The 22067-nt window shown below is 36.0% G+C and overlaps 1 protein-coding gene across 1 annotated transcript in view; it reads right to left on the bottom strand.

Moving 5' to 3' along the window:
• LOC148085325 (adhesion G protein-coupled receptor D2) overlaps positions 1–21619 on the bottom strand; it is a 97219-nt gene extending 75600 nt beyond the window's left edge. Inside the window, exons 1-20 of the mRNA XM_087783513.1 lie at positions 21484–21619; positions 21377–21413; positions 20988–21012; positions 16739–16954; positions 15520–16170; positions 13153–13347; positions 12996–13063; positions 11759–12049; positions 11522–11633; positions 9897–10031; positions 7525–7627; positions 7299–7410; positions 7085–7140; positions 6591–6717; positions 6219–6322; positions 4976–5078; positions 4735–4888; positions 3570–3703; positions 1819–1934; positions 747–867 (exon numbers count right to left, since the gene is read on the bottom strand). Of these exons, the coding sequence (XP_087639639.1) occupies positions 747–867; positions 1819–1934; positions 3570–3703; positions 4735–4888; positions 4976–5078; positions 6219–6322; positions 6591–6717; positions 7085–7140; positions 7299–7410; positions 7525–7627; positions 9897–10031; positions 11522–11633; positions 11759–12049; positions 12996–13063; positions 13153–13347; positions 15520–16170; positions 16739–16954; positions 20988–21012; positions 21377–21413; positions 21484–21512 (2889 nt within the window). The 5' untranslated portion in view covers positions 21513–21619. The remainder of the gene's footprint in view (positions 1–746; positions 868–1818; positions 1935–3569; positions 3704–4734; positions 4889–4975; positions 5079–6218; positions 6323–6590; positions 6718–7084; positions 7141–7298; positions 7411–7524; positions 7628–9896; positions 10032–11521; positions 11634–11758; positions 12050–12995; positions 13064–13152; positions 13348–15519; positions 16171–16738; positions 16955–20987; positions 21013–21376; positions 21414–21483) is intronic.
• Between the last annotated feature and the right edge of the window lie 448 nt (positions 21620–22067).

The following is a 22067-nucleotide window of genomic DNA, read 5'->3' as shown; positions in this document are numbered from 1 at the left end:
GGGCCGAGCTTAATGATCAGAACGCAGCTTAAACCTCTATTGATTTCCTTGTTGAATATACAGCTCAATTAAAGACACAACTGATTAAAGGACTACAAATCGCAGAGGTGGATCCAGACACGCCGAGGGGGTGTGTGTGGGGGGGTCTGGTTTACACGACCACTTCTTCTCTTTACACACACAGTACACAGGAAGTGATGCGACATGAGGAATAAGGTTTTAGGAATAAGATCCATTAAACACAAGGAATGTATAGTTTTAACTTCAATATAATGAGGGATTAAATCACAGAATGATTTCTCTTGAGTTGTGCATGTCTTGTTGTGTGTGTGTGTGTGTGTGTGTGTGTGTGTGCGTTACCATCTCATTGTAATCGTTAACTGTCACAATGACGAGTGACATGATTCCCTGTCTCTGAATATCTGAGTCTTGGAATATTTGCTGGATTTCTTTGTAATTATTTTCTATATTACAAAATATAACCAGATTTGAGTGTGTGTGCACCAGATAAATGTAGATAAGTGTGCGTCCATCATCCAGTTTTTAGTTTCCATATTGCATTTAATCTACAAACCTTATTTATATACTTCTATTGAAGACACAATAAAAACAGCGCAAAAAGATTGAATCTACTACTATTATGTCGCTCTCACTTCTAATTAGCTGATGTTCACGCTGGCAAGGATGCTTCCGTGTGTGTGTGTGTGTGTGTGTGTGTGTGTGTGTGTGTGTGTGTGTGTGTGTACCTGTAGAGAGTTGAGGAGGATAAAGATGTAAGCCATGGCGATGGAAAAGGGAACCAGGATCCCACAGAGCCACGTCAATCCCAGGATGGGCAGCAGAACCAACACGGCTTTCACTGCAGCCCTGTTCAGATCATGAGCAGAAATGTGTCAAAATAAAATAAAAAAGCTGAAACACATTGAAACATATTCATCGGTTTGACTTTTTTTGTTGTAATCTTTTTTTCTTGTCCTTCCCCGTTTTTTTTTCTTTTTTTCTAGCAGATGTTGGCGTAGCCGATGTTCCATACACAAGCGTTTGCGGCTGGGAAGACTCATGGGGTGACAACTTCCCACCTTAAATCTGCCTTAATTCTGTTTGTTTGAGTGAAATTAGCTTCCCCACTCACGTGACTGCCAAACCACAGCAGCTGTGTGTGTGTTCAGATGCATGACACGGCGGGCGGCGGGCCCTAGTTTATTTAGCGGAGGAATGTGTTTGAATTTTCCAGAGACGGCTGCCACCCAGGGCTGCCAAACGGTTCAAGGCCCTGCTGTGAAACCTCTCATAGTGGGACCCTCTGTGAATCCTGGTGGGCTCCGGTCGTGAAGAAAAAAAAAAAAGAAAAAAATTGCACTTTAATATAATCACCGTCACCAACGGGATCGTTTTCAGAGCTTCTGGTGAAATAGATCAGGTGACATGAGATCCATTTTTTTTTTTTCGCTGGTTGAACAAACAGATGCTGGATCTACAGCCTGAACATGTTTGTTTTATTGTTAATAAAAATGAATATATATTGAGTTTCTTAAAAGATTCTGAAGAGTTAACTGAAAACACTTTTCTTCCCCAGGACTATATTCAAAGTTCAACAAATTGTGTTGAAAAAGAAAAATCAATTTAAAATTTATTCCTATCCTCTTTGATAAATGAGAAGAAAAAAAAAGACGAATCCAATATGCTTGGTTTTTGTTTTTTTTATCAGAAGCCTCTTGTCTTCAGACCCGTCAACCTCGCGAGGCCTTGAGCAGCGGGTCTGGAAGACGTACTTCTGTGTTTCAAACAGGACAAATGGCGCCACCCTGTGGTCAATACCTGATCTGCTCGTAGGCCTGCTCCACGGGACTGGTGCCCATGGCCAACATGATGGACCTTCTCTTGGCGGTGGAGATGGTGATGACCACCACTCGGGCCAACACCATGATGTTCACCTTGGAAAATAGTCAAATACATTTAATTAATTAGTATGAGACGAAAATAATGAACAAGCCGTTTAAATTGAGTTATTTGTACCAGTTGAATTAATAAATATACAACACTTTAAAATCAATACTGCTGAACACATAGATCTCTCCCTCATGGTTAACATGCACTTTTTTACTTTTTGTTCGCAACTTTTCAATTATTTGTCAATGAATTTTTATACTTTTTGTTCATATTTATGTATTTATTTGATTATTTTTACATGTATTTATGGATGATTGTTTAGATGGATGTGTTATTGATGCCGGCCAATAAAATAAAGTATCTATCTATCTATTTATATATAAATCAATATCTATGACAGGTTATTATGAAGTAACAAATGTTTCACCCTGTCTATAGGAAAATAAATCATTACACTTTTAAAATAATTTATGTTCATTTCAAAGCTAATAAAAGACAGATAATCACACAGGTACGTGTGGTGCGTATTTTCTTCTTCCTGGATGTCGGGTGGTGGTGATTCAGCGCGTTTGACCTTTGACCTTGGATCGCCGTGTGCATCGTTCAACTGCGTTCGCCTCGTTTACGTCATCGCTATTCATTAATTCTGATGACGTAGAACACGCGTCATAGTTTATGCAGAATATTGAAATTTTCTGAGCGATTAATGGGCCACAAATCTTAAAAAAAACTTTTTTTCCATTTTTCACTCGACAAAACTCCCTCGCAAAACATCTTAGGTGAGCAAAATATTCTTTCGATTCCCCATTATATTATAAATTATATATTTATGTTTTTTTGGACCCGCTGATTCCGTGGTCGAATCCAACAAGACGCGTTTACTGACATTTATTGTCACTTCCGACACCAATTTCATGAATAATTTAATCAATTCAATACACCGTAGGTTTGCTTTATGATTCCATATTTTATATTCAAAGAACTTATACTTAAGTTATATATATATATAAACCGAAAGAAACAAGTATGTTTTCTGAAGAAAACGTATGTGTTTGTTGTGTGTATGTGTGCCTGTGTATGTATATTTACAATTCTATACATGTATATTTATGTATACACAAGTACAAGGTATTTAAATATACAGTATAAATATTTAAACAACTTAAGGTGTTTTTGTTCAATCAAAGCTATTCATTTGCTTTTTCTATGCATATTTTTAGAGCCAATTATTTTCTAGTTGAACATTTAATTGATTGATTAAAAATTATTATCATCATATCATTATAACATAATTCATTTCTTTGTTTAAAAATATTCCAATGATACTAACCTTTTTAGAATTGAGTAAATATTGAGCAAGTTATGACATTTTAGAAGTCGGGTTGAACAAAAAGGTCACACCTAAAACATTGACCACGTATGACTTAGTATTGAGGAGGTTAACCAGAAATAAGTGAATTTTCACGGGTTATAAAAGTCCATAACTGTCTTAATATGTACCACAAGAAGATGATACTTGTATCATTGGAATCGTCTTTACGAGACCTTTTAAATTATACTGGTTAAATAATAATCCTTATGATTTTACACACGTATGGGAATCGTTTTTTTTTTTTAATAGACCATTTTAATCAGATGATAAAAGCATTAATCATTAAGAGATGATAGAATTCTCTCACCATGATGATGAAGATAACTGGCCCCGCGAAGCCCCAGATGACGCCGTTCTGTACACTGAGCCAACAGTAGCCATCGGCCGAGTACTTGCCAGAGGCTGAGGCCAGAGTTATGGTGACGATCAGCACCGGCAGCCCTGGAATAAGAGAGATAGAATTGATTTTCATGGTTACTTACTGGTTATTCACCAAACATTTATTCATGACAATTCAATCTTGAGACATTAAAACATGAAATTAAAACTTCGCAAACACAAATTAACTATTAATACATTATTTATTCACAGGTGTGTTTACAGCAAATTAACTAGTGATTAACCATTATAAAGTCAGACTTTGTTCATTTTCATTATATTGTAATAACATGATAGTAAGGAGTACACGAACAACACGTTTAATTGCTAATTATTAACAGGAAATAAATGTCATTAAATTAATTAAAGATAAACTAATGTAAAAACTACTTTCTCTCTATTTACCACTTATTTGGTACAATGAGAGAAGAAATGTACTATTTCTAATATTGCCTCTCTTAAAGTAAAACAAAGTTATACAAAGTTATATAAAAAATATACAAATATTAATGACATCCTAATTACTCAAAAATAAATATTTGTAATAGTGAATACGTTTCCTATTCTAAAGCTGCAGCATATTCATACTTAATTCACAAGTATTTGACAAAATGTCAAATTACACTTAACAGGACTTTTCTACTTATCTACAGTATCCAAGTACCGTACATATTCATTCAAATTCAAAATAACAAATACTTGTTAAGAGTAATTGTGTTATGGATGCTATTAATCCTTGTATATTTAAAATATAACTATTTAAAAGAGAAAGTATTATTAATAGTGAATGACTTCTCCTGTTATACTTGTACCTAATAACGGGTAAATAGAGATAAGTTAGTTTTCACCGAAGTTTATCTTTAATTACTTCTTTATTTCCTGTTAATAATACTCCTTACTATCATGCTATTAGCGGTAGAATACAGTCACAATGAACAAGGTGTGAGTTAGTACTTAATAACGGTTAAAAAGTGGTTAATTTGCTGTGAATAAATAGTGTTTTAATATTTAATTTGTGTTCAAAGTGTTACAAACACTCCTATACTGTAGAGAAGGACCATGTTAACAGCGTAGTTTGAAGAGTAATCTAGTACCCCAGCCGATGAGATAGTAGTATTTCATATGTCTGTCCTCGATGAGGTTGACGGCGACCACCTTGCTCCAGAGCAGCAGACCCTCCACCAGCATCCAGCTGAACGCTGCCATGAAGAAGAGGTGAAGGAGCGCCGCCACAAGAGTACACGCTACCTTCAAACACACCAGAGAAACAAAATAAAAACTAGTTTAAAGTTTATTTTGAAGGTACATTCGATTTTTAAGGAGAGGATGTGATACCTTACTGTGAATGGCGGAGCCGCTGCACAGCAGGATCACTTGAGCACAGATCAGAGCGATGAACAGGTTCTTGTGGATCGATGTCCTGTCCGACCGCGGGATGCTGAAATGTATATTGAGATGAGGAAATTATATTTTATTATTAGTTATTTGTACATAGTGTTGAACTTAAAGCTGTTTTATTATTAGTCTTATTTTGTGCTTTATTGCACAAGATATCACCAAATACTCTGCAAACTAAAAATCGGTCTTTATCAGGTGGGTAATATGGTTTCCTCACGGGCCATATTATATACCGAGACTATTATACAGGAACATGAAGGCCAAAGAAGAGAGGGAAAGAAAAAATAATTTAATGATTTGAATGATGATTTTCTATTTTTTTTTTCAAGAAAATGAAAAAATAAAGAGATTTATTATTAATTTGATTGAATATAATTTCATTGAAAATTAATTTAAAATAAAATGTAATCATTTAATTAAAAGATTCTAAAGAAAATATTTTTTACAATTAAAAATAAAATACACTAAAGGCCAAAAAATGCTTCTATGCAAACTATTAAATTATCATTTTTAACAAAATATAAAAAATAGGAATATGAAAAATGAAACGGTTACTATAAAAAATACAAATTAAAAAAAGTCTGTCTATGGGTCAAAGTGAACGACCTCCTTGGCTTCCATAAATACATATGCAGTGGTGGAGGTCGTTCACTTTGACCCAGAGACAACACAAGGTCTTCAGGTCACCTTGACTCAGAGATAACACAAGGGCGAACAAGTAACATGTAGTAAAACTCGAGATAAAATTAAGATAGCCTAGCGTTTTGTAATATTACTGTGACCTGATGCAGGCCGCATAGATTGAGTCAAAGGGCCGTGTGTGGCCCCCGACCCAATTTGCCCAGGTCTAGATTTAAATTTAATAAAATGAATTTTTTGAAGCTAATGAAATTTAACTCTTAAATGTGACTTATTAAATTACTACGTTGCATTTGTTGGAGCTGAAATCACATTTTTGCTTCTGCTGCCAGCCAAAAAAGTTACTTTTGTTCACTGTTAGTACAGCTTTATTGACACTTCATTTATTAAAGATTTTACTTAAAAAAAATATTAAACTCAATTCAATTAAGTCTAAATCTATCTCTCTTCATTTAAAGTGTTCTTAAGTATTTATTCTTAACACAGAAACAGTTTGACTGACTGAATTGAATGTTGAATGTTCTGTATTGAATGTACTCACTCAAGAACAGTAAACAGCATCAGCGTCACCACCAGCGCACATAAAGAAGCCCCACAGCCAATAAAAGTCAGTTTGGTCAAAATAAGCTCTTCCTCGGGACTCCACTGGAGGGAAAAAAGTTTAAATTAAGTCATTTTAACATGTATATAATTTATGTTTTAACACAACAAACTCAAAAACAAGACGCGAGGACCCCTAGTGGTTAGTATGAGTAACTGCAGATTCTCATGATTCATAAAGAGAATCACAAATAAAGAAAAATCTGTTTAAGGAGTCAAACTTATCAAGATATTTCACATTTATATCAAATAAACACTGGTGCCGATTACTTTCTTTCTTTAAGAAAATGGTTTATAATGAGTGTTTTCTCACCTTTGAACCCATATAGTTCATCAACACTGCAAAGTTGGTGGTATGGTTGCACAAACAGGAAGTGACATCAGTGCCAGCAGAGGTCACCACGCAGCCGTCAGAAGACCAGCTGCTGCTGTGAGAATCCCTGTTACGACAAAAAAGAACTTTTAGGTAGAAGAAAAAAATCTGTTTAAATTCCTGTATTATGTTTTGATTTCAATTATTATATATCTTTTTAAATATTGACGAGTGAAGAGACACATTTGTCTTGTTCAATAAAATACAGATGTTTAAGTTTAAATCCCAATCTCAACCTTTTTGTTAATTTACAAGTACAAACAAGTGTAATTCCTTAATTATTAGAAGAACCTCAAAAATAAATGGCTTCTTTGAAAAAAAACTAAACAGGAAATAAGCAATAAAAAGTGTCTTTGTATTTGAAAATATTGAAGAAAAAAAGTAATTATATCAAGAGTATGTGTGTATTTTTACTTTTATAACATTATACTTACATCAAGCTGAAATTCCAAAACGCACAAACTGGAGTGGCTCTCTTGAAATGATCCACCTTAATAAATAATAATTTAATACACAGGTTATATTTGGTGTTATATTTATATTCGTCTGCTTCTCTATGACAGTTGAAAGCAATAACACAGCTTCACAAAATATGAGAACAAACATGTACCGGTGAAGAGAAATGGGAAATATTTGCAAGAACTGTACCACGTTTGAAGAGGAGAGGCTGAACCTGACGGCGACAGGAATACTTCTGGCTCTGGAGACGTCTCGCACGGACGCCGATATGACGGCAGAAGCCAGGTGATCCTGGAGAACTCTGAAGACAAACAACATATAAAAGAAAAGAATGATCAGTAAAATGTTTGTTTTATTTACAAATGAAAGGCGAATAAGTGATGGACACGTCAAGAGTAAATGCTGGAGAAAAAACCTTTTCACATGGTCTTGGTGACTCGATGAAGCTTCGTGGGTTTGAGATCCGATCTCACTCAGACGACTGTAGTAGGTGTGGATGAACACGACTTCCTCCACTCCTGAATCAAGTCGAGACAAAAAAAACAGTTGAGTTTACATTATTTTCATTCAGTTTCAACAGGATACTATTTTTGAATTTCACAGATAATCAAAAACTGATGAATTATCATGAGGTTTTATGAACATAAAACTACCGACGTGAAGTGGACATTTTCATTTCCACCCTCGTCTGATGAAACATATGAAGAAGAACAAATGTTGAAATTGCTCCACTTTTCGATTGTATGTCGTGTTTTTTGTTCCTCAAAAAGTTAGATTATGAAGCACCATTTATGCCAGCTAGTGATGGGTTCGCAGTTTAGATCAATGATCGTTTTGCGCAAGTTTATTCATTTAACAAACACAACTTTAGAAGCGATTGCAAGGTATGACTAACTATTAACTGAACCAGTATCTTTATAATAACAAGTTAAGTACTTCATAACGTGCGGTGAGGGTCATGAATTTAGTCAATTATAAGAAGTGTAAAATAGCATTATTATTTAATTACTAATTCAACATCATGCAACTCGTAATGCTTAATATCAAACCATCATCATTGGTTTTATGATGACACTTAAACAAACACACACACAGGAACAACAATGTTTATTCCGTATAAATGAACAGATCCCCTTCTTGTATATTATTTACTGTAAACTAATTAAAGTATACATTTATGTTCAGCATACTATTATTTAAACCTTCAGCAAAACAATTAGGGTGTTTTTTTTTTTTACTTTAAATTGTGGTGATTTAAATGATTTAAATCAAGGTTTTCTTTCAAAATGATTAGGGAAAGGGAGAAAATCACTAGAAGTAAACATGTTAGTGTCAGTGATTAAAACGAGCATTAACCTCCCGCACGTCATAAAACATCACGTCTTCTTTTATGATTAAACACACTATTGTTGATCTAACGAGACTCCAACACATACAACAACACTGACACCCAAAGTGGAAACAACACTCATTGTCACAACGTATCTTGTATCTACAAATCGCTTGTAAAGTTGTGTTTTGAAATGACTATACTTGTGCAAAACGGTCGCCCGACACTGTAAAACAACGTTTTACTTTCATTTAAAACATCCTCAGTTTGACAATAATGTAATGAAATCTGCTCTCTGGTCGTTTCTGTCTGCCTTGTTGCTGACGGAGTTAGAAGCCAGTGCGCATGCTTGTGTGAATATTGTAGTTGTGTTAATATTGTACTTACAATGTGTCGATGAAGCTTCGTGAAGCAGTGTCATATACAGAAGGGGGCTCCCTCAGCTTAAAAATGATGTGAGGTTTCAATAGAATAGCTTTTCAAAGCAATAGATTATAGAGCAAAGAGTGACATCTAGTGGACTCAGGAAATAATGACACTAAGTCCCTTCAATTAGTGGAATATAGACATGATTTAACATATCATATACTTCTAAATCAAACTGAAAAAAATGTACACATCAAAGCCACAATACATAAAATTGAAAATATGTTTTCTGCCTCCCCCTAGGGGTCAGAACAGTGGCGCTGCAATTCCATGGAACCTCCGTTGTCACATGTGTAGCTGTATCTATGAAGGGCACTCCAGTCTGGTTCTCTTAGTTTTTGGCCTCATTTGTCAGTAACTCATTACTTACTCCCTTACTATCAGGGACCCTCATCATGACCATGTTTTGAACTTACTACTTTATAAAGTTCTCCCCCGTCTGAAATCTGGGCAAACAAGAGGTTACGAGAGCGGAGTCCATTATAATAATGGCTTCATTCCTACTCCGGCCACTCGCCCCGCTTTGTTTATACAACGAGTCCCTTTGAGGTGGAAACTTAATTATGGATTAATGGCACATGGTGACAAACATTAACGTTTAGTGTGAATATGCTCATTTTCTCCCTCTTATTTCAAGGAAATTAAATTTGAACTTTAATGCAAATATTAAACGAGTGTTTTGGCCTTCATTTAGCAAACTTTTTGAGTCGGTAGTAACTGTTAGAGTTCAGTTCTCTGTATATACACTTCGGTGCTCAAAAAAAAAAAGAAGGGTAATTTAAATAATAAACGGTCTTGTTTTATCTTCCAGGTAAGCTTTTAAGTCATATAAAAAATACTATCTCTGACTGGGTAAAGTAGTTTGTTGATCATGTGACACTCAAATTCAAAATGAATCAATTAACACAGAGAAGAAGGATTAATAAAAGAATGAAAAGAATATGAAAGCAGTCTTTACAGCTGTTTTAACTTAACAATGTTGTTGACACTTCAGATCGTAACCATGGAGTGAAAACTATAACATCTCTTACCGTGGGTGTGGATTCTCTGCAGCTCAGAGTCAGGGATGCCGAGTTCGTCCCGAACAATGGTCTCTCCAGGTGCAGAGGGTTTGAAGGATTGACAGCAACTTTCTTCTGAAAGGTTCTGCCACTTCATCTGCACATCTAAAGGCGTTGACATTGACACACGGAATCATAATATTACTACATAACAGGGATCGTGAGTATTGAAAGTTTTGATGCTTTCATGCAAACCTTGATAACAAGGTAGATTCAACGGTTAAGAAGACTTTCAATATTGCTTAGAAGATAATTCTACAGCTTTAAAGGAAGTTAAATTCACTTTTAAACTTTTAAATACCAATACAATCAACCAATAAACCACATTCAAATTTTTTTGTCATGTGTTGAGATTTTTAAGACAAAGTGAAATCTGATGGAAATATATTTTAATGCCAATTAAAAACTTTCCTTTTCAAGTGATAGTTTCACTCATTTTCTACTCACCCTCATGTTGGCTAATGGTTGGGAATATTTTTAGAGTAATCTATTCCTTTTTAGAGTTATAGACAAAAAGTTTATTAATTTTAACATTAACGTACGTCTAGTATTGAAGCCTCAACATGAAGAATTGTTCAGAAAAAAACTTCAAGGTCAACTAATTTGAAAAACTCTCCTGACTCACTCTCATGTTTCAAATGTCTTAATCTCCAAGATGCAGTAAGTCTCTTATCATGACCATGTTTTCAACGTATTACTTTATAAAGTTCTCCCCCGTCGGAAATCTGGGCGAAGGAAAGGTTACGAGAGTGGAGACCATTATGACGTAATATTGGTTTCACTCCTCCTCCAGACAGCTGTAATCACACCCCGCTTTGTTTATAAAACGAGTCCCTTTGAGGTGGAGACTTCAAAGATTAATGACACATGGTGACAAACATCAACGTTTGACCAATCACAGCAGAGTGGGTGTGGTTATGATAAACCAGATTTTTATCTCCAGACAAACACAGGGGTTTTAAGTGGGCGGGGCTTAAGATCATTTTCTAATCAGTAGTCAATATTTCAATGAAAAGAGAGTTTTGTACGAAGCCTTGACATGAAAATGTTCCGAAATAAATTAAATATACATGTATTTTTTTTTTGATTTTTTGTAGCAGAAGTTCGCAGTCTCTCAGCTCCAGCTCGAAGTTCCTCATTCAAACACATCGCAAGTGTGAGTGCAAGATTTACGCTGATGTTCTGGGACCTTCTGCTACAAACATGCTTAAAATATGGACTTATTAAAGTTTTTTTCCTAAGGTTTGGTTCGTCATGTCGAGGCTTCAACACAAGAAGGACGTTACAGACGACAGTATGGAGCTATTTGGATGTTTTTAAGTGTCTTTTTGGACGAAGATGAAGACGAAGACAACTGAGCTCCAGTCGCTACATTAAAATGAACAAACAATTTTGTCTAAAACTCTAAAAAGGACCAGATTGCTCTGAAAATAATGCCAACCCTTAGTTGACATGAGAGTGAGTAGAAAATGAGTGAAGTTTGAATATTAGGTGAAATATCACTTTAAGCATTTTTCAAGGATCTGTGGCAACCCTGTATAAGGATAGAAAACAGATACTGTTGTGCGTTTTTTCCAACATGTTTTGTGACTCACTTATATTCTTGGTGGAAAGGGAGAAGCTGGTTCTGTCTGCAGACAACATGGCGGCGAGCGATTCGGTGAGACTGTCGATGCTCTTGACGATGGTGAACGGCCCCACACTGACCTGCATGACACAAAACTAGACTTACTGATGGGTTTAAGAAATGGAAAAGGCATCAACTGTTCAAGAGTCAGTACGATTAATTAAGATTAATGACGATTATCTCACTCAAGATCGGTCATAGTCACCTCGTCGTCCGTCGTGCCCATCCACTGTTCCGCCGTGAAGGGCTCCAGCATCAGACTGGCCACTTTTATGTAGTTGGAGGCGATGGAGACCATGGCCTCGGCGGAGTCCAGACTGGCCGACGGAGCAGCTGCCAGCCGGCTCACCTCCGACTGCAGGGTCTGTGAAATATAGTGGACGTCGCTGGACGACAGCAGGTTCGGTCCGCCAGCTTCGAGTGTGTCTAAAGCCGCCTGCGTCAGGTGCTGCAGCGAGGTCAGGCTCTGATTCCCCTCCGTGTTCACGTCCAACTCCTTAGAAAGCAAGAGTGAAGAGGTCAAATGTCATCTTCCTCAAGTCCCTCTCTCTCCGTTAACGCTTTTTAGTTCCACCTCCAGGTACCCATTCCATCGACTACATGTAGAATAACATTTGAAGAGCAAAAATATGTTTAATGATTTTTTTTACAGTGGAATGAATCATGTCACGTGGGTTTAAATTGTCATTGAAAAATATGTTGGTTGAAAAGCAACATTTTTAAATAAAATAAGTTGACATGAAAAAATAAACAGCCAAAAGACAAAACAAATTAAATAAATATATGCTCAAATTTCGAGTTTTCTTGATGGTAAGTAGGTAAGTAAGTAAGTAATTTATATTTGTGGAGAAATGTTAGTAAGTAAGTAAGTATTTTTTATTTATATAGCACTTTTCCAGACCAGGGTCACAAAGCGCTTAAACAATCAAAACAATACTCAATAAAGTATATATTTTAAAGATCAAGATAAAACTGATAACACAACAGGAGTTCCAGAAAATCAAGGAAAAGCCTGAACAAATAAAAACATCTAAAGATGTTTCTTGAAAGAGTCTCCATAAATAAATAAATGAATAAATAAATGTGAGTTCTTCTACTAGAGCGAGTCAGAATTCTCGCTGCAGAGTTCTGTATCAACTGCAGGTGGCACTGATGCACGCAGGACAGGGAAAGAATATTAGCTGTAGAACAAAAAACACATTTACTTAAACATATTTATCTCATGGCTACTTATTTGTCAACTTGTATTTTCAGTTAATTCTTTCTTTCTTTTTTTCAACCAATACGTTTAATTTTGATGCTAAAATTACTATTTTAGCCGATATATTTATATATTTTTTTAATGCCAATTCAAGTTGAGAATTTTCTTAGCCCACGGTTTAATACGATCGATCGATTCCAGATGTTTATCAACTAAGAGAAACATTTTTTAAATACATTACCAAAAGAGGATTGTTGCCCAGTCTTTTGAAGAATGGCGTCTTTGGAAATCCAATGACTTTTGGGAATTCTGCATTAGCATAAAACATGTAGGATTACTCATTAATCTTTAAGTCAAAGGGAAAAAAAAGACACGTCTTCTTCTTAAAACAAAATCACCTTTTTCAAACTGGCAGACGGATCCTCGGAACGAGTCACAGTCGTCGTTGCTCATGCTCCCCTCGACAGGGTCGAAGATGACGCAATCCTCGTGAGGCTGAGGACTGTCGTAGAGCTCCAGGGAGATGGTTTGGTTTTCTAAAGACTCGCCCTCTATGAAGGATTCCAATGTGTCTTTGAAAACGGAAATTTTACCTGGTGGAGAAAATGGTTCAGTTTGTGTTAACATTTGAATCAAATGAATACAGTTTACCTTCAGACAGGATAACAATAACTGAGAACTCCTTTTAAAACCGCTAACTTTCTGCACCGTCTTTATTATGCTTTATGCTAGTGGACATATGAATTTAAGATAATCCCAGAGGAATGATTTTCCTTCTTTTAAATCTCTTTTAAAACACACTTTTACAGACTGGATTTTGTGTAATGTCGCCTTTTAACCCTTAACCCGTGGGTTCGTCAATGGGCTTTTACTCTCCTTTATTTCCAGTGTTTTTATCATTTTATTTAATAATATTTTCCTTGAATGGAACCCGTGTTGTTTTATCTTGTTTTATCACTGTGCTGTTTTAATGGATTGTGTCATTTTTAACTGTATTTGTTTGCTTTTATCTACTTTGTAACTACGGTTTAAAAAGTGCTATACAAAATAAATAAGAAAATATTTTTGTATTATCTTTACAACAGAACATGTGACCTAACTTTAAGTTTTAATAAGAATTAAAAACTCAAACAATATGGAGGTAAGAAAATTCCAAATATTTCAAAGTGTTCCAGGGTTCCGTCTCATCCATGACAGTCAAGTCACTACAATATATATCTGGAGCAACACTCCATCTTTCAAACATGTTCGGCTCGTGAACTGGAATGAACGTTACACTTTGATTGCTCACATGGGACCATGATGTCAGAAAGGGAACATTTTGTTTTGATGGGTGGAGATTCAGAGTGATGTGAGTCACTAAACATTTGCAAGAACAATAATGCGTGTTGCCAAGTTCAATATTTAGTTGGGAGAAGATTTAAACAATAAAATCATAACAGCCCCAGGTTTTCTTTTCTCCGCCAAGTTTAAGAGTCACATGTTATTTGTCCGCTTTGTTTCGTTTTCGGCTTCTACGTGCGTTACATCTGGTATGTTAGCAGGAGGGCATATCGGTTCAATAACATTGTATTGATTATTTAACCATTTGGCTTTAATCTCTCAACAATCTGTACTGTAAAACCTCTAAAATAACTTCTCAGGCCCTCATACTATAATCAACACAAAGTTTTATCATCTATAGTACTTTAAATTTTAGGATTCTGACATTCATTGGTCAGCATATGTAACTAGGGGTCCCCAACCTTTTAACTACCACGGACGGGTTAAATGCCAGGATTCTATTCACTGGGCCGACCATCAATCTCACCTCTGCTTTAACGTTTATCTGTGCATTAACTTTGCTCTTTGTTTTTTGTTTATATTCTGATTATTAGTGGGTTATTTAAGTTTGTTGATTATTTATTTCATTTTGTTGGTTATTTATTTTTATTTATTTTCTTGAATATCTAAATGAATGTCTGTTTAAGTCTTTAGTTATTTTAAGTGTTTAATGCCTGTCGTTAAGTATTCATGTTTTGCATCGTGGGTCATAGAGAACCACAATTTTATTTATGCTGTATGTCTTAATACATGCATATTTGACAATAAAAGAACTTGACTTGACTTGACTTTATTTCTTTTTTTAAAGTGAAAATACCATAGCATGACCTGCGAAAAAACTACTATTAAGTGAATGAAAAAAACATCTCACCATAACGCTGACTCAGCAAGAGCTCTGGACTGGTTACAACAAGATGTTTGTATATTTGCATCTACGTATGTTTGATTGTATGCTGACGATGGTGTTCTGTGTGTGTGTGTCTCCCTTTTACAAGACTTTGTGCCAATAATGTGTGAGTTTGTGTTTCAGCATTGTTTATATGGAATGGGGGCTCTGAAATAGAAGTTTTGTTTCTAAAAAAGAGTTTATGTTTCCTTATTTATACCAGCCAAGAGTCACATAAATAGGTCCATAGATGGACGGTACGTATGCTTCCCATTAGTCGGCCAAATAGCCTATAAGCGGTAGCCAAGAGCTGCTGTGTTTATTACATCATGATGGGCCTAATTTTTTATGAAGGAGAACAAAAATGAGTATGTATGACAGATATATTAAGGAGGATTTGGACCTCTGCCTTTTTATTACCTCATTCCTAAAAGATAGTAATGCTATGATTCATCAGAAATGCATAACTTTGAGACTCCGAAACTGCAGAACCGAGGGGTCAGTATTAATCCATAGCTCAAGGGTTGGTTTCTTCCATCCATACACAGCAACATACCTGACGTAGCCTCACACGGACTCTCATCCCACAGCTGCGTAATGGACGACTCGATTTCCAGCGACGCTTCCTTCCATTCGTACACCAGGCCCAAGGATACGGGTGAACACTCTTTTTCCATGGTGCCGATTTCACTGGCGTTAAGCACTCGATCCCAAACGTGGAGGTCCGTGATGCTCCCCGAGAAGGACTCGTTCTTCCTGAACGAGCCCCCGTGACTGTGCTGCTCCTGCCCGACGATAAACAAACCGTCCGGGCCGATGCTGCTGAAGTTCTGAAGACGATTCCCCTGACGGCGGATCAGTCCGTCGGCATAGAGCTCCCATTTGCCATCGTTCTGACTCCAGGAGACGCAGACCGTATGCCAGAACCCGTCGTGGTGGAAGGCTTCTTGAAACGCTCCGTGCATACCGTGGACCAGCAGACCCAGCTTTACAGGCTGTCCCTGTGTCAGGTTTGCGCTCAGCTGGAACTCCTTTATGTGTGACTCGATGGAATAGGAGAAAATTGTGGAAATTCCAAAGCAGTTCTGATCGAAGCGAACCCGAGCGCACACGGTCACGGAGTCCATGGAGGAAAACCTGTGCTTGAGCTTGGCGTGCTTGACGTCGGAGCGCTCGCTGAATTCAAGAATAAAGGCCCTGGATAAACCTAATGTGGGTGAAAAAGCACAAAAATGTTGTATTTGCAAAGTAGATTATTAATCAAGAATGTATCACAGGGTATTTAATTGAAAGTGGAAAAAATATTTAACACACAAAACTTTAACTAGTTACAAAATGCTTCAGCTCTGAATTCCAATTGAATTATAACTATTTAGTGGACAGTTGAGATTAAATGTTCTAATGAGAATTGTTTTTAAAACAGCCTTGCGAGGCCGACATATTAACTTGGAGCTGAATTTGAGAAAGCAGGAGTGAGTCAAACTCAAAAGTTGTTTTCATTAAAGCAGGAATGCGACAGGAACTGTGACAAATAACGTGCTGCCACTGAAAAGGTGAACTTGAAACAACATCTTAAACCCAGGGTTGTGGGTTTCACATCTGTTTTCGACTAATAATGGTCAATAAAAAGCGTTTAGAGATGTTTTACTTGGAAATAAAAAAAAAACCTGAGGTACCAGGAACTAAATTCTTGAACCATTTATTTGAAAATGAATTCAAAGGGTAAGAAATACATTCATTGGTGAATATATCCAAGTACTGTACACCGAACATACCTTTGCTACGATCGCCAGAATTCCATTTAATCCACACGGGTTGGGATATATTAAAGGACTTTAAAATGCTGGTGAACTCTTGGTTTGACACGGCGTTGGAAAGAGTGGCCAGGGTCCCGGAACGCTGGTGACACCGTTCGCTGGCCTTGTGCCATTGCAGCGGATCAGGGACATACTCAAAGTATGATTCATTATAAATAAGTGTCCGGCTTTCCACTGCAGGAAAAAGGAGAAAAGAAAAGAATCGTCTTAAATTAAACATCCGGCTTGATCTTTTCTTTGACCTAAAACAAAGGTTTAGCACGATATTTTCTTTTACACATTTAAGTACCTTCAAGCTGAACTTACTTGCGTGTTTTACATCCAAGTTTAAAACAATACAAAATGTGTGTGTGCGTGCGAGTGTATCTTTTCATCTCGGCCAACTGACTGCTACAGTTGTTAACCGACCTCTTTAAAGCCCCCATTAAGACACCTTGGACTTCACCAGCAGCTAGTTATAAACCAGAACCGATGGGACAAAGGTCACACACCGAGAAACTTCAGGTTTTACTACTTGTTCATAAATCCCTGAAACAAAATAAAGTCAAATACAATCCAGATGTGTTTCATCGTCATAACCGTCTGATCACGGCAGTGCCATCATGACCTCAGTCTCTCCTACTGCCCGCCACGGACGTAATGCAAGTAATGGATACTTTTGATTAGTAGCTGTTATAAAGCTAGCAAGAGTTCAGCAGGAACATGAACCATCCATATATTTACCACTGCTTATGAAGTAGTTTTTTTTTTAACTTATGGTTTGAAGTATTAGCGTACATACATGCAAAATAAATCAAAACCTCTTTTAAGGTGCCAAATGGAAAACAATAGACACTTCTAACTACTGTATTGTAAAAGTAATAGTTCACCCAAAATTAAAACTTCACCCTCGTGTCGACTAAGGGTTGGGATTATTTTCAGAGTAATCTGTTCCTTTTTAGAGTTAAAGACAAAAATGTTTGTTCATTTTAATGTAGCGACTGCAGCTCAGTTGTCTTCGTCTTCATCTTCATCCAAAAAGACACTTGGATGGACACAAATACCTCCATACTGTTGGTAACGTCCATCTTGTATTGACGCATGAACGAATATAATTTTTCCAGAAACAAATAAATAAGTTTATATTTTACAGGTCGTTTGTGGCAGAGGTTTAAAGAATAATCACCTACTCTGATATTACTATCGCGAGTGCTTCCAGAGCAACATACAGTCTACTGTGTACACCGGACGTTACAGACGAGCAGTATGGAGGTATTTGGATGTTTTTAAGTGTCTTTTTGGACGAAGACAACTGAGCTCCAGTCACTACATTAAAATGAACAAACATTTTTGTCTATAAGTCTAAAAAGCAACTAAAAATAACCCCAACTCTTAGTCAACAAGAGGGTGAGTAGAAAATTAGTGAGTTTTGGGGAGAACTATCACTTTAAAGTGAAACCGAATCTCCCTTCAAAATGTACATAATCCTTTGAACAAATGACTTTATTTGCAGAAATTCTCATCAATACATACAACTGAAACCTAAACATTGGACTCAAATGTTTATACTAATAAAGTAGAAATAAAATCATGATCAGTAATATTTTGTTTGGGTTCAAAGGACACTTTTGTTAATGCAGTCTCTAAATGATGTTTGAGTTGATGTGTACGTATAAAAACATGATAAGTAGCATGTTGTAAGTATGCTTTATAGCAATTGTTGAAAGAGTTTCCATTAATGCTGAATTTCGGAGAAGAAAATGCTCGCTGATTACCAACTCTGCATTTTGTCAGGCTTATAGAAAGGTGTAGAAACGACTTGGGAAGGTCAGCAGGAGGAAGTGGCATCACAGCCTCAGAGATTACACAATGATCCTTTCAGTTTCCTACACAGATCCAGTCACCAAGTCGAGTCTCGAAGACGCAAACAATAGCGACTTGACGACCTGTGGCAGAGCGATTCCAGATATCCTATAAAAGATCTGCATGATCTCTCTTTGATGCAGTCAGGCCTAGCATTGTCATAGTTACTGTCGAACAAATAGTGACGACTGAGGCAAACTTTTCCTTCAGGCTAGAGCTTATAAGGGCTAAATTACTTTTCACACCTCATTTTACAACATAGGCTTTAAAAAACATATGAACTTCTCTTTGTAATTTGACGCAGCAACAGAGTCACAGGTTTCAAGGTTAAAATCTGAAGCTAATTGAATTGATTATCAAAAGCAAATGTTTACAACGCAGCTTCCGTGAGAATCTCATTCCCTAGTTGAAAGGACGGCTCGGACAATATTGACACCATGCTGGTAAAACAAGGTACTTTCAAAGGTGTTACTTTGCCCCTAAAAATGAATTGGAACCATTCCAGGTTCACAAAGTTTCCAGAACAACACTCGTAAGTATTGCTGCGTTTACTACTTGGATCCATAACAATGTTTTGAAGCAACTTTTCCACTAAAACAGATGAAAAAAAATGAAAAAACCTACTTGAACATAAACCAATTCTATTTTATACCATATTATATAATTATCATTTGTTCTTTCTTCACTTACTAAGTCATACTATCATATTTTGCTAAATCAATGGGCTTCAGGAATTGATTTTTCCACCGCTTTAACCCTCATGTTGTCGCTCAGTCATCCAGACCCAGAGTTAACACAAGGGTAAATAGCCTGAGACAGTCTTATGTCTTCAATAAATGCTTAAGTATAAGGCTATTCATGCAGGCTTTAACTTGATTTTCGCTCTACAAATATGAATTACTTACTAACTTACCTACTAACAAATTAAAAAGATACATCTTTGTACAAAGATATAACCTTTTGGGGAGTTGCAAGTGACCTTTTACTCAAAAAATGTAAATAAACAATTTACTAGGGGAGAAGGAAAATAATCGATATAAAGATATATCTAGATATATTTTTATTCCCGATACTGTATGTATATTCAAAAGCACTGTATCGATTTATTTTTTTAACATTGTTATTTTCTTTAACTTTAAAAATGTTTTTATTTGAATGAATTTAATAAATTATGGCTTATATATTAAAAGTGTGTTAAAAAAAATCATTTGATTTTTTTATTTTAAAATTAACACTCAAATATTCACAGCGTTTATTCATTTGTGTGCTGCAATTAAACCTCCGGCCAATAGTTGGCAACATTCCTTATTTCCTCTGTGCCAAAGTAACAATAAAACTGTTCAAATGGCAGCAATTTGTGAAAAAGAAAGTATACACAAGAGTCCAGCAGCTTTTAAAGCTGATGTTTGGACTCATATCGTCTTTAAAACAAAGTTTAAAGTTAAAAAATTAAACACTGACGCCTACTGAATATTGCATGTTACTCCAGATAGTTCAGGTCCAGGTAGTACATTTGATGTTAATACCTTAAAAGCACTTTCTTACAAGCCTTTTTCCATTTGATCAGAGAAAGTATTTACTCATTTCTTTGTTCTAAGAGTTTTTCCTACAGTATCGCAATACATTGTATCGTCATATGTATCGTATACATTTCATAACGTCGTCATGGATTCGATTCCCCCCGATATTTACCGGGTTATTATTCCAGCCTCAGAGTTCACTGGTCCCTTTACAGCGACACTTTCTCCCTCAGACGCCCCAACATTCTTCTTACAAAGCTCTTCACTGACCACCAAACCTCAGTCCAAGTTCACAGACTCCTGCTGGCGTACATTCTGTCAGGATCCCTCAACACGTTTATGCTTACAAGTAACAATCCTTGAAATCAAACACCTTCACCTCTTTTTCCAGACCTGTGGCAGACTTTTATACTTTTATCAACTTAAGTGAGACCTTGAGTTTTCACTAACACATTACACGTGTATAAAAAAAAGGTGAATTAAAATGTGTGGAAAGAGAAGTGAGAGCCATGTGTTGGCAAACTGTTTTAACTTTTGAATTTATCATAATATCTCTGTGTTAAAATAAAACAGATATTATATATAATAACCATCGACTTTCTTTTAAATAGAATTTAAAAAATGAGCCCGTACATGTCTTCTAAATTGGCAAATTGTAAGCTTTAAATAGATTTTATATTCAAAAAATGTATTAAAATTTGTAAATTAAACATTATTTCAGATGACAAACTATATACATTTTTCACTTGTTTATGTTATGATGTAGCTTAGCTTAAAGTTAGCTTAAACAGTTAGCAACTTTTCAATCGTAGCTCGAAAATAGAAGTGAAATAAAAAGGACTTACCGGTTACATAGGTGTGAAAACAAACCTGGAAACAACACAAATCATTTGTATTAATTCATGTATTAATTCATGTTTTAATTCACACAAAATAAGGATACAAACTAGTAGTGACGACCTGGCGCATTGATTTCTAAGAAGGCGAAACTTAATGTATAACTTTAGGATTTTTATTTAAATAAAAATAAAAATAACATTGTTCCCGTTGGTAAGTAAGTTTAAAAGTTATGTTTTAGTTCTGCGTTTAAATAATAATATAAAGAAATCGTGCCTAGGACGTGTGAAAATAACACCGAATCACAACAATCATCAATCAACCAACGCGCGTTCATACCGTGAGAAAATAGTCCCCATGTTTGAACTCGTGCAGGGAAAGAAAAGTTGAAACTTACCAGCAAGAATGATAAGAGAAAGTTTACCCGGCGCATTCTAAAAAATAAATAAATAAAAATAAAACAATACACTTCGCTGCTGCTCTACATTAAATAACGACTGGTACCTCCTTAAAGCGTCACGTTGTCTTCGCATCTCCAGGTGTCATTGAACGCAGCATCCGATAATCTCTCGAGTCGTTTTTTTTTTCTCCGTCTTTTAAAAAGTTTTTAAAAATCCGTACAACAAGTGAGGAGGTTCGAGGAGACCTTGACATGAGCGAGCACGAGAGAAGGATGTAAAAAAAAAAACCCCGTTGAGAAAAGTGGGTGTAACCTGCAGAGGGCTGTCCTGCTGCAGGTCCCCAGGGGCCCCGAGTGAGCAGCTACAGTACAGTGACATAATACAATGATTCCTCCTCTCTCAGGATCAGACATGTGCTTTCAATTTAGCTGCCAGACTCTGTTTGGATCCTCAACTCATTAATGTTACTCACAGATGCCTGGAAAGTTTTTTCGAGGGAAGCAAACAGATGAAAAGAAAAATGATTCAAGTTACAAAAGGATAAAATGTAAATAATTATCTTGATATTTGTCAGAATAAGGCTTTTTTTTTTTTAAGAGATTCAACTGACGCTAGAAAATTGTGAGTTTTATTGTTTTAATTTTCTATTGTTGGAGCCAAAAATATATTTGAGACCCAATAATTTTG

Source organism: Callionymus lyra, chromosome 2 (assembly GCF_982586985.1).
Source record: "Callionymus lyra chromosome 2, fCalLyr1.hap1.1, whole genome shotgun sequence".
NCBI lineage: Eukaryota > Metazoa > Chordata > Actinopteri > Syngnathiformes > Callionymidae > Callionymus > Callionymus lyra.
The sequence above is the reverse complement of the archived record's forward strand: the minus strand, read 5'-3'. Positions and strand labels throughout refer to the sequence as shown.